Raw genomic sequence first — 12,852 nt, 5'->3', positions numbered from 1 at the left:
AAAGCTTATAAGATATACATTTGGATTCTCTAATCTTAATAACACATTGTATTACTCAAAAACTAATTAAATTCATTGAAGATTGGTATTAAAAGATAAATGGAAGAGCGATAATAGAAATGCATTAATTTTATAATAATAACTTTAGGCTTTTCGAACATGGAGTACATGTTACAAATTAATACAAGAAAAAACATAAAATGGAATACAAAAAAGTGAATCAATCCTCAAAATATAATTTCTCATACTCTTCGACTATGATTTTTGCCTATTAGCTGAGAGGAGAATGGTAAGGAAAGAACTCTCTCTTTTTGTTCTTAGCTCTCACCTAAAACTTAAGAAGAAAAATGTATGGTAGAAGGAATGAACTTGCTCTCTGATCCAATTTCACACACTTTTTCTGATGTAAAGTCTTCTATTTATAAGTGGGAAGTGATGATGATAGGAAATTTCGTGTCTCATTAATGCTTCTGATTAAAGCTGTATGATGCCATGCAAATGTCCTTTTCTCCTTTTTCTAACATGTGCACCATCAAAATTTGTCTACGAATGCATCAGATCGCTTAGCTTGTTATGATCGTTGTCACGTTGGTTGGACGCCTCTCTTTGCCTAGCTTTTTTTATTGCCAAGGTCTACTTCTTTTTGCCTATTATTCTGCGATAAGCCATATAAAACACAAGAAACAAGGGATAAAGTTTTGTTGTAATATGCGATACATAAATTAATCAAATCTTCTACTTTTTTCCATGTTTTCTTTTGTTCTTATGTGATAATACTTCATTATTTTACATTAAATGCCACAATAACTTGCGTTCCCCCTCCTCATTGTGGTTAGAATATTTAAGTTGAAACATATTGAGTAATGTCATTATGCTTTAAAGTGACTAAGTTTCATTTTTTGAGTTGAATCCTTATAAAGTTAGTTGATTTTGATTTAAACATGCCCCCACTCCCTTTTTTTTTATTATGATTAGAATATTTGAGTTGAATCATATTGAGTAGTGTCATCATGCTTCAAAGGGCCTAATTTTCGTGTTTTTAGTTGAATCCTTATGGAGTTTGTTGCTTTTGATGTAGACATGTATCCCTCCTTCTTATTGTGGTTAGAATGTTTGAGTTTAATTATATTGAGTAGTGTCATTATGCTTTGAAGTGCCTATGTTTCGTTTTTTTCGTTGAATCCTTATGAAGTTTGTTGCTTTTGATGTAGACATGTCCCCCCCCCCCCAATTATGGTTAGAATGATTGAGTTGAAACCTATTGGGTAGTGTTATTATGCTTTAAAGTGGCTAAGTGTTGGGGCAATTATTGACCCATTTATTTGTACCTTATTCTTAATCCATAGTATACATGTATTCATTATTTTGATATTTTTGTGTAGAATATGAAAGAAGACTCGATACAAACCCAACGTAATGAAAATCAACTAAAATGGAGTTTAAACGAAGAAGAACGAGCAAAACAAAAATTAGGGGCAAATTGATAAATATTTAAAAAACTACGACACACGTCAGCCATCCACACACGCGAGCCACCATTAGACATCACTGGTTTGAACCTCCCACCAGACGCAAGAATAAAATCAAATTATTTGATCCTTCTTCGCTCGCGTGTTCATCTATCTTTGCCAACCACCAGCCACCACGTGTCGTCCTCCTATGTCGTGCACCTCTTAGACGTCAAGCATTCGATCCTTAGCATCTCCAAATTATCTTTTTTGAAGAATTTTCAGTGGCAATATCGTGATTCTTTTGCAACTATCCAAAAATTAACTAACTCTTCCCTCAATATGAACGCGTGGATGGCCTTGAGGTTCCAAGTTCAAGTGTTGGTGATGGTTATTTTCTATTTTTTTTATATAAGCCATAATTTTCCCTAAATTATATTCATCACAAATCCACCATCAATTCACAAAAATAAACCCCAAATTCTCTAAAAACTCTCTCAATTTTTCAGAAAACTCTCCCCCCCTTCCACCTTTTTTTTCCCTCAATTAATTTCTAGAAATCTCTTTTCAATCGAGGGCTAATATTTAAGAGGTAAGTGGCAATGAGCTTTTCAAATTCTTGGAGAATTTTCCTTGTAATTTTCCTTATTAATTATACATGATTGAATATTTGAATTTCTTGTTATTTTTGTTCAAATCTTTAATTTTCTTATACCAAGAACATTTCCTTCTTTCAATTACAACTGTTCTTTGTAATTTAATTGTTGAATTTGTTCTTAATTCACCAATTTGTATGCAAGATACTCCTTTCTTAGAAAAGTAATGCAAGATTGATTTGATTATCCTTGTCTACACAAAAACTCAATTTATTTCTTATTTATAATCAAACATATCAAATCTTGAAATTGATTAATGCTTAGGGAAATCACCTTGTTCTTGGAAATTTATGATTTAATTGCATCAATTTTATGTGCACAATTAAATTCAATTAAATCATGGTCATAATTTGTTTCTAAAAAGTATGAAAAATACTTTGATTTTCTTTAAGAGCAAGAATTGGGCATGAGTTGTTATTGCAAGAATACAATAAATGCTTGAGGTGATTATCTCTTTTTTTGAATCTTAATCAAGGCTCTTACAAGAATCAAACAAGTTGATCTTACAAGAACCTTGATCAAGAATCCCCTTTTAAAACAAAAATCATTTCATACTTCTTTTAATTTGATGATAAGAATTGAATAACACCATTGCCCATCACTTCATTTTTTTTTTCTCATAAGAGTTTAATTTCTACTTTTTTGTGTGTGAATTGAGTTTAAATCTCAAATTCCCTTGATTCTTTGTTCAATTTGACATTCTCTATACTTTCTTTAATGCTTTCCTTTTGCTACTAACAACATTTTTTTTTCAAGCTTGATTTCAAGAAATTTTCTTTGCAACCATTCCCTTGGGTTCAACACCCCTACTTACCACCGAGATGTGGTAAAATGTAAGGGTAAATTTGAAAATACTTTTTTTCGAGGTAAATCTTGGTAAGCATCCTACCCTTAACAAATTACATTTCACTTTTAAACATATTGGTGCTTGATTCTAATGACCTTTTCGAGACATACTTTCATATTATCATCTTTGACTTGTAAAAAAAAATGGCGTCGTTGCAGGGGAATGACATGACATAGTTTCTTTCTTTAATTTTTGCTTGCAAATTTCTTTTTGTTAAGAATTTTTAAAAAGCATATTAGATTTGTAGCTTTTCTTTGATAAATAAATAAATAAAGTTGCATGCTAGTTTCTTTTTCTTTACTTCCTTTAGTGCATAACTAGGTTGTCTAGTGCATCTAATTTAGAATTTGTTGAAGACATAACCTTGCATGAAAAAAGATCAAGGAAAGAAAAGAGAAAGCAAGTTAGTTCATCACATTTAGAATCTCACATCCATATTCTTGAACTATCTTTGGAGAGACCTTTAGAGCAAACCCTAGAGAACCTTCTGAACAATTCAATGGTAGAGGAGGCACCCGAGAAAACCCTCAGGGAACTTTATGAGCCTGATGTTCATCATAGGCCAATAGGTATAGTGATCCTATCTATCACAACCAACTTTCACCTTAGGTCGAACTTGATCTCAAATTTATCCATCTTTAGAGGATCCAATGGGGAGGACCCACATAAGCATCTTAGAGACTTTTCTTGGGCATGTGATCTCCTTAGACCTCACAGGGTAACTAAGAAACAATTAAACCTTAAGGCATTTTCCTTTTTCCTTGTCGATAGTGCTAAAAGATGGCTTATAAAACTAGAACCCTAAACCATAACTTCTCGGGAACAACTTAAGAAAATGTTCTTAGAATTTTTTTTCCAATTACTAGAGCTCAATCAATTTTAAAAGAAATCTATGGTGCTAAGCGATCACATAATGAAATATTATTTGAATATTGGGAGAGGTATAATGAACTTTGTGGTAGGTTGCCATACAATTAATTGACCGAAAGGGACATTGTTCAATACTTTTGCTCGGGATTGTTGCCATCAGATAGGAACTCAATTGATGTCACTTTGGAAGGGGTCTTGATAGATAAAACCCCACAAAAAGCAAGGAATTTAGTTTCTAGAATTGTCCAGAATTCCCAAAAAAAATTTCAGTAGACCACTTGATTCTAATTCTTCTTCGATAATCTATCAAAGAACAAATGAATTTACTAACTAAACTTTTTGATTTTTTTGTCCAGAGGGGGGTTCCTAAAGTCATCTCTTGTGGAGTTTGTGACTTCCTAGGCCACCATAATGACCAATGCCTTGAGCTTAAAGAGGTAAGTGTTATTGAAGGTTTCAAAAGAAATGATTCACAGAGTAACTCCTACAACTCTTGTCGGAGGGACCATCCAATCTTAGGTGGGGACCTCAAGAACCAAAACCTACCAACGCTTCTTCTTCCTCATCATCATCACAAGTTACATACTTAGAGGAGATTGTGTACAAGTTAGCTCTTAGCTCAAATAGTTTTAAAACCGATTTTGAGAAAAAATTAGCTTAGTTGAGTGAGCATACTGTTAATTCAACTGGAGCCATGAAAAATGACATAGAAATCATGAAAGCATCCATTTCTGAGTTAGGAGATAAGCTTAATCAATTAGCAACTTACATTCTTAAAATGGAAGGGAAGGGTAAACTTCCCATCTAACCTAACCATGCAAACGTAAGTGCTATTACTTTAAGAACTGGCAAAATTTTGAATAAAAATGATGATATCTATTTGTCTCAAAATGATTCTAACTTAGAGAAAGAAGAAAAGAAGGTACAAACTAACTCCTCTTTTTCTAATGCTTCTTCTTCTATTAATAATGATTCAAGAAACATTGTTAATAATCCTCTACCTCTATTTCGTTATAGGTTATCTCAACCAAGGAAGGAATTAAAAAATGATGAAGAACTCCTTGAAGTCTTCAAGAAGGTAAAAGTAAACCTACCCTTCTCGACGAAAATCAAGAGTGCACAAACAAGCTTATGAGTGACAGTGACCAACTAGAATTTGAACTTAACCCTGAGATAGAGAAAACTTTTTAGAGAAATCGAAGATGAAGGCAGAGGAGACCAACGAATAGAATGAAAAAAAAATCAGAACTAGAGCAATCAAAGTGTCTCTTTGAATAGAGTTGTGTAAGAACCCATCACACTTAGCCCATGACTTAGACAGGCCTATACAATTATATGCCTTGCGAAATCTTTATAACTTTAATCCTGGTATCGCTTACCCTGAGTTCAGCAAGAATTCAAGTTTTGCAATCAAATATGTCATACTGCAGATGATTCAGAATGCAGGGTAGTTTGGTGGCCACCCACGCGAAGATCTACATGAATACATAGGCAGTTTCTACACTATTTATACCTTATTCCACATGTCGGGCATTTCTAAGGATGAGTTACGATTCGCTCTCTTCTCGTTGACACTGAGAGACAAAGAAAAATGGTGGGTAAACTCCTTGAAACATGGGGAGGTGACGACATGTAAAGAATTGATAGAAAATTTTATGAAGAAATTCTTTCTACCCATAAAAAATGCTAGAAAAAGACAAGAGTTGATGCTCTTCAAGCAAAGGGATAGAGAGAATCTGCATGATGCGTGGAGTAGATTTAAATGAATGGTGAAGTCATGCCCCCACAATGGCATTCCTTGATGTGTCTTGATGGAGGTGTGCTATTTTAGGTTAAGCAAGGATACACAACAGACTGCTGATACTGTATTTGTGGGAGGGATGTTAAAAAGTTCTTGCAACCAAATTAAAATAACGCTACAATAGTCAAGAGTAGAACGATAATGGTTTTGGTTCTCATCAAGGCGAAAGAGGACACATTGAAGAAGGAGTGGATAGAAATGCAATGGTGACATTACAAGGACAAATAACTGTAATGAACAAACTGCTGCAGTCAATGGCTTTATTGTAAGTTGATGTTGCAAGCAGCTCATTCTTGATTGTGAAGCAGGTGGAGAAGATAGGATGTGTAGGATGCGGCAATCCTCATAACATTGATGCATGCCCACTAAATACTGAAATTGTAGCGTACGTGAAGCACGACCCTTACTCCAATGCCTATAACATCGATTGGAGGAGCACCTATATTATAATTTATGTCCTAAAACTCGTAGTTTGTAGTTTAAATTACATTCCATTCAATAAAGTGTTTATTGGGGATTTATTAGTGAAAATATAATACTATAATCTTGAATCAATAAACTAAGGTCCATGGGCTATCTAGTGTAGACTTGAACTTTATGTAGAGAAATAAACTTCGATTAAGTTTGAGTATATAGCCCAAACGGTCTATAGGGAATGAATAAGGTTGGGCGCCTTATTCTGGAAACGCTATGGATGTGGCCCGCTTTTTAATTAGTACAAACGAAGTGATCCTAAATTGTTCATGTAGAGACATGGAAGTGGAGACATCCTATGTAATGACTTTACATAAGACTAGAACCAAGAAATAGTCACTTTTAAGTTATAACACCGTTGACTATATAAACTGACTATTTCGATTATGATGACCTAGGTAACTTGATCTTAATCCTGAGCTAACTATGAACTTCTATTCAAACGGTATTATCCTTAGATCTGCATGGGTAAGGGCAGCTCAATGGTATTGGCCCAACAAACCTTCTATTTCAGGGGTAAGACCGGGTAGACAGCTAGGGATCTAGGGTGCAAGACGAAAATCACTCATACCCGCTTTAAGGTTAGTAGATAGGTTTTTCTCTTAAGGACTGAATCCAAGTCTTGAATAAGGGCCCTACTCTATCATTGGCCCGAGAAGGATTCGGTTTATAGGTTGGACCTCAAACCAATCGTTCAATAGTGGCTCAGTGGGACTTGAGGAATAAGATGTAGCCTCGGGGGTAAAACGATATTTTGACTTAGCGGAGGTTACGAACAAATTGTGAATGATTAACTTAATGATCATGGTTATATCAGATGGACAAAAATATATCTATAGTGAGGGGAGTGCACCTACGAGACTTTAGTGGAATGACTCGTTAGTTAATGAATGTTGATTAACTTGGTCTAAAAGGGTTTAGCCAGTTAATCTTGGATCGTTGGAGTCCATGATTTATAGGTCCATTTGGTTTCTCTGCTAGCTCATACATAACTAACTTAGAACAACATGTTGGAATAATTCGAATTGTTGGAATTATGTAAAGAGAGAGAAACCGACAACTACATGTGATATAGTCGTCGGTTATAGCTTTGAGTAAGAGCTTTATGTTTAAATTTGATTTAAATATTAAAAATATGAATAGAGATTCATATTTGAAAGCTCGGATTTAATGAAAATGGTCAAAATTGTAAGAAGTCAAAATGTTGACTTTTGACTTTGAAAAGTCAAACTTTGATCGGCTTTATATTCAAATGTGATTTGAATTTGGAAAAAATGAATGTGAATTCATGCTCAGGAGGTTGGAATTAGTCAAGATGGACAAAATCGTAAAAAGTCAAAATGTTGATTTTTGACTTTGACTAGAATGGTCAAATGACCATTTTGCCCCTTGACCAAAGTTAATGGAAAAATCCAACATTTTGTTGGATAATTCCACTAAATCTTAGTGGGCTATGTGGAAGTTTATGGTGATGACACCAAGCCCACTAAGAGAAAATGGAATGGTGATTAATTCCACTAAATGTTAGTGGAATGATAGGTGTTGAGATTATCGCCAACAAATTACATGCAATTTTGCATGTAATTAGGTTATAAATAGTCATCTTTTTAAATTGAAAAAGACTGGCCATTTTTTTTCAAAAACTTTTATTTTTTCTTTCTTCAAAAAGTAAACATATCTCGACCTAATTCCCTCCAATTTTTTCCACATCTCTCTTTAATTCCTTCAATTAACGAGTCCCATAACTCGGTTCTTAGTCCAGAGATTAGCGGGTTAACTTTAGAGAAGGTCCAATTCAACTTCGAGAGAAGATTTGGAGAAGTCAGAAAAAGCTTCAAAGGCATGTTTTCTTTGAACCTTAACTAGTGTAATTAGGGTTGTGTTTAATGCATGTTAATCACTAAATTAAGTTTAGTTACAATTAGGGTAAAAATTCGATCCTATTTTCTGCTGTGAATGTTTGTATCCATCAACCTCAACTTTGGGTGGGGAGGAGAGTGTCAACACAACCAAGGACAGGGTGGTTAAGGTGATCATCTCTGTGAAACATCTGGCTATCTCCCAAGACACCACCATGATGGAATGCACCACTCTACAGTTTAACAATAACAAGCCACTACCACTACTCCATTCTCCTTATCGTCAATTGAAAATCTCCTCTGTGCGTACATGAAGAGGAATGATGCCCTTTTATAAACCAAAGCCACATCCATCCGTAATCTGGATATACAATTGGAGCAACTTACCAGCGATTTCTCTTGAAGACCATATGGATCCCTCCCAAGAAATACTAAAACACCTAATTAGGTGGGAGAATCCAAAAAGAGAAGTGTCAAGTTTTGACACTTAGAAGCAAAAGGAATCTGACCATCCGTGAACCAAACTTTGAATGTAGAAACTTCAATTCTAGTTCTAATGCCAAGAATGGAACACCAAGTAATGTCTCTGATCCCATTGTTATATCTTTAACTAATAATGCTTCTTCCTTGTAGAACAATGATGTACAGGAAAATAAGGAAATGGAAAGCACTAGGCAAGATGCAGAATGCAGCGAGGCATCTAACCAAGTGTGAAGATCAAATCCTATACTGTCTCCTTTCTCCATTTTGTGGTTGCCTCAAGAAGAAAGGCGAGAAAAAACAATTTCAGAAGTTCTGGATGTCCTGAAGCAGCTTCACATCAACATGTCATTTGTTGATGCGTTAGAGCAAATTCCTTCATATGTGAAATTCTTGAAATATATTTTTACGAAGAAACGAAGGATGAATGAGTATGAGACAGTAACTCTAACGCAGGCAACAAGCAACATCTTCAAGAATATGGTACAAAAGAAAATGACATACCCTAGAAGCTTCACTGTATCATGCTCAATAGATGACATGGATCTTGGTCACACACTGTGTAACCTAGGAGCAAGTATCAACTTGATGCACCTTTCAATCTTTAAGAAATTAGGGATGTGGGAGGCTCAACCTACAAAAATGGTACTTCAATTTGTTGATAGATCCATTACGCGTCCGGAGGGCAAGATTGATGATGTATTGATTAAGGTGGACAAATTTTTATTCCTCGCAGACTTCATCATTCTGGATTATGAAGCTGATCGGGAGGTTCCAATTATTTTGGAGCTGTCATTCCTGCGAACAGGTCATGCCCTCATAGATGTCCACCAATGGGAACTGACAATGTTGCTTAATGACCAAAAAATATCATTCAACATTGTTAACGCGATGAATTCCCCCCTGATGTTGAAAACTGCAATGCAATTAAATCTCTTGGGTGGGATTTTGGCGAGGAACAAGTGTTAGCCAAATTATTTAACCCTAAAGAATTCTTTGAAGATAATGTCCCTAAAGACATTGTAGAAGTTAATATTGTGTCTGACGCAAAGAAGTTTGAGCCTTTGGACTTGCAAATCAAAGGCGATAGAAAGAATAAGCCATCAGTTGAAGAGCCACTACAATTAAAGCTTAAGCCACTGCCTAACCACTTGAAGTTTGCATGTTTGATGGAGAATGACACTCTGCCCATCATCATCTTTGTAAAATTGAATGTCACAAAAGAGAAGGTGTTATTGACTATGTTGAAACACCGTAAGAAGGTGATAGGATAGACCCTGACAAACATTCAAGGAATAAGCCTATTTTGTTGCATGCATAAGATCAGGTTGGAAAAGGGGCATGCAGACACCATTCAATATCAAAGGTGATTAAACGCGTGATGAAAGAAGTTGTGAAGAAGGAAATTATTAAATGGCTTGACGCGGGGTGATCTATCTAATCACATATAATGAATGGATTAGCCTAGTCCAATGCGTTTCAAAGAAAGGCAGGATGATAGTTATGAAGAATGAAGATAATGAATTGATTCCATCATGAACAGTCACTGGATGGAGAATTTGCATGGATTACTTCAAGTAGAATGTAACGACAAAAAAAGACCACTTTCCCTTGCCTTTTATTGATCAGATGTTGAACAAGCTTGCAGGAAAGAATTACTACTGCTTTCTGGATGGCTATTCTGGTTATAACTGGATTATATTCACACTTGAAGAACAACATAAAACCACGTTTACATGTCCTTATGGAACGTTTCCATTTCACCGCATGCCACATGGCTTATGGAACACGCAGGGACATTTCAAAGTTGCATGATGGCTATATTCTCAGACTTCTTGGAGAGATCAGTTGAGATTTTTATGGATGACTGATAATTGTGATTTTATGGTTTGCTATGAGTTTATCATTTTAATATTTCTATCACAAACCTTTCTTTGTAGAATCAATGGGGTAAGAATAACGCTGCACAATGGGTACACGATCGTTAATGCGCCTCTCATTTGCTTAATAATAAATTTTTGTTGTGTCATTGAGGTTTTGAGTCTTGTGTATGCTACATGGTAAGACATGATCACCGCATGTAATATGCTCACAATGTCTCTAGGCAAGGATCGTGTAATAAAAGGCCACATCCTTTCCACATGTAACTACTTAATCTGCATTGAGTACACGTTTTCCTCTCGCTTGCTCAAGCGTAGGCAAAGCAAGAGGCTTCTTTGGTAAGCCAGGATTGAACATAGAGAATTTATACCAAACTTAGCGATAACAATTACTTCTAACTCTATGTGGTATACGTATCTATACAGTATGTTGTATAAGTGCATGTGTGTACTAATTCTAACTATTTATAATAGAGATTTTGTAAAAGGTGACATAGAGTGATGTGATTATGAAACAGTGAACTAACTTGCATTAAAGAAATATGAAGGAAGGTCTCTGCGTTGTAGTCGATTAAGCCATGCGGTGGTCCTTGATGCGATAGACATCGCTTACCTATCTTCTAATTAAGGCAAGCAACCTCTCGATGCTTAAACGCTACACTTGCTCGCCTCTCAAAATGCAAATGATGAAGATAAGTTATATAATACCTATCTAGGTTTCCTTATTTATAAGAGTCACATTGCCTCACTTTTAATATGGACAACCTCTCAGCGCCATGATACCACGCTGTTCTCCTTTCGGAACGCAAATGATGGAGCTCAAACACCATAATGAAGCTTGCTTTCAAACTCCTTGTTGTACACGTTTAGCTATGTCCTTGCTAATTACTCTCTCGAGTAGTTGGCAACAAATACTAGCCAAGCGATGGAGTCAAGCTTGGCTAAATGCAATGAACCTTATAAATAAATATCTCTTATCAAGCACTTATCACAAGCTTAAACTACTTATAGCACTTCAACAAGATGAATAGTAAAAGAGATGAAAGAATGACAATGAATAAAGATGCAATGTATTGATTCATGTAGGCCTTTCAGCCATTGAAATTTAAAAGTCAAAACATTACAATGAGCATACAAAAATGGAAAGTAAAGAAGGGAGTTGAGCCACATAATGCCTTCTTAAGCATTCTTTAGCTCTTTTACAAGTTAGAGAAACAGTTGTGGTTTCTCTCTCTAAGTTCTCACTCAGAAGTTGACTAGAAAAAAGGTAAAGAGGGGAATAACTTTTACAAAAGGGGAAAGGCTATTCCTTTCCGCCGGCTCTCAGGGAGACAGACCTCTCCGGAGCTTTCTAGGTTTTCGTTCATTCGCACCTCCCTTCTCATGGTATAAAAGAAGGCTTTTATAGACTACTTTAAGAGATTAACTTCTATTCCTTATCCTTTGCACATGTCAGCACCAAAAGCAGCCTTGTTAAGTCTCATTAACTTGAACTACCATTCTTGTAATCTAGTGGATCTCTATCCATGACAATGTGGTATCTCGCATAGTAATGTTAATCGCCTAACAACTTTTTATTGCGTAGGTCTTATCACACGATCTTCATGCGATTCACGTGATTTCCTTCTTTTCTTCATTATCCTGCGATGAAACACTAAAAAGCAAAGTTAATTAGGCATGGAGATTTATTCAAGTTATATTCTCTTATCTTTATAAATTTTTAGTGAAAGTTATGCGTTTTGGTACTTTATTCTGCATTCTGACTCCATTATTTTACCTAAAAGGCTAAAATAACTTGGAATTTTCTTCTGTGTCAACCAACAATGCCAAAAACTTGCTTGTGACACATTAGTTAACTTAGAACTTAGGGGAATAGTGTTGTTGAATATGTTGGTGTTTAATTATACATGATGAGTCATTGATTAAGATCATTGCATGCAAAATGCTTACTATGTTTCTCTTCATCATGTGATACTAAGTCCTCGTTGTGTACATGTTTTTCTACTGTTTGCCAAAGTGTAAGTGAAACAATAGGTTTTCTTGGATGATCTACGGTTGAACATAGGAAATTGATATCAAAGCTTAGTTCTAGGGTTCAATCTTCATTTAGGCGGTACAAAAGAATAAACTATACAATATGAGAAAGTGTAAGTTTAAACTATATCTACTTATTTACACTAGAAAATATGTAAAGGGGGATTAAGGTGGATGCAAAATGGATTGTGAACTAACTTACAGACAAAGAAGGGGGTGAAGGAAAATATATGTATTACTAGGCGATTAAGCAATCAAAGAACCTTGATGCGATATAGCTCACTTAACTAGCTTATGATTAAGGCGAGTACCTCTCGATATCTTTAAACGCCACACTTGCTCACCTCTCAGGATCCAAATGACAAAGTTGAGTTAAGCAAGATATATCTAGAACGCTTCACTTACAAGACTTATAGAGCTTCTCAGGGTGATAACCTCTTGACACCATATACCCACATTTGTTCTCCTTTCGGGACACAAATAATGGAAGTTATCTTGTTAAG

At 35.4% G+C, this 12,852-nt stretch overlaps 1 protein-coding gene across 1 annotated transcript; it reads left to right on the top strand.

Annotated features, from left to right (window-relative positions):
• The first annotated feature begins 8,780 nt into the window (after positions 1 to 8,780).
• On the top strand, positions 8,781 to 9,404 carry LOC103495890 (uncharacterized). The gene has a single exon (XM_008457573.1). The coding sequence runs from the start codon at positions 8,781 to 8,783 to the stop codon at positions 9,402 to 9,404; it is 624 nt and encodes a 207-aa protein (XP_008455795.1).
• The last annotated feature ends 3,448 nt before the right edge of the window (positions 9,405 to 12,852 follow it).

The sequence above is a fragment of the Cucumis melo genome, chromosome 8, assembly GCF_025177605.1.
Source record: "Cucumis melo cultivar AY chromosome 8, USDA_Cmelo_AY_1.0, whole genome shotgun sequence".
Classification (NCBI taxonomy): domain Eukaryota; kingdom Viridiplantae; phylum Streptophyta; class Magnoliopsida; order Cucurbitales; family Cucurbitaceae; genus Cucumis; species Cucumis melo.
The sequence above is the reverse complement of the archived record's forward strand: the minus strand, read 5'-3'. Positions and strand labels throughout refer to the sequence as shown.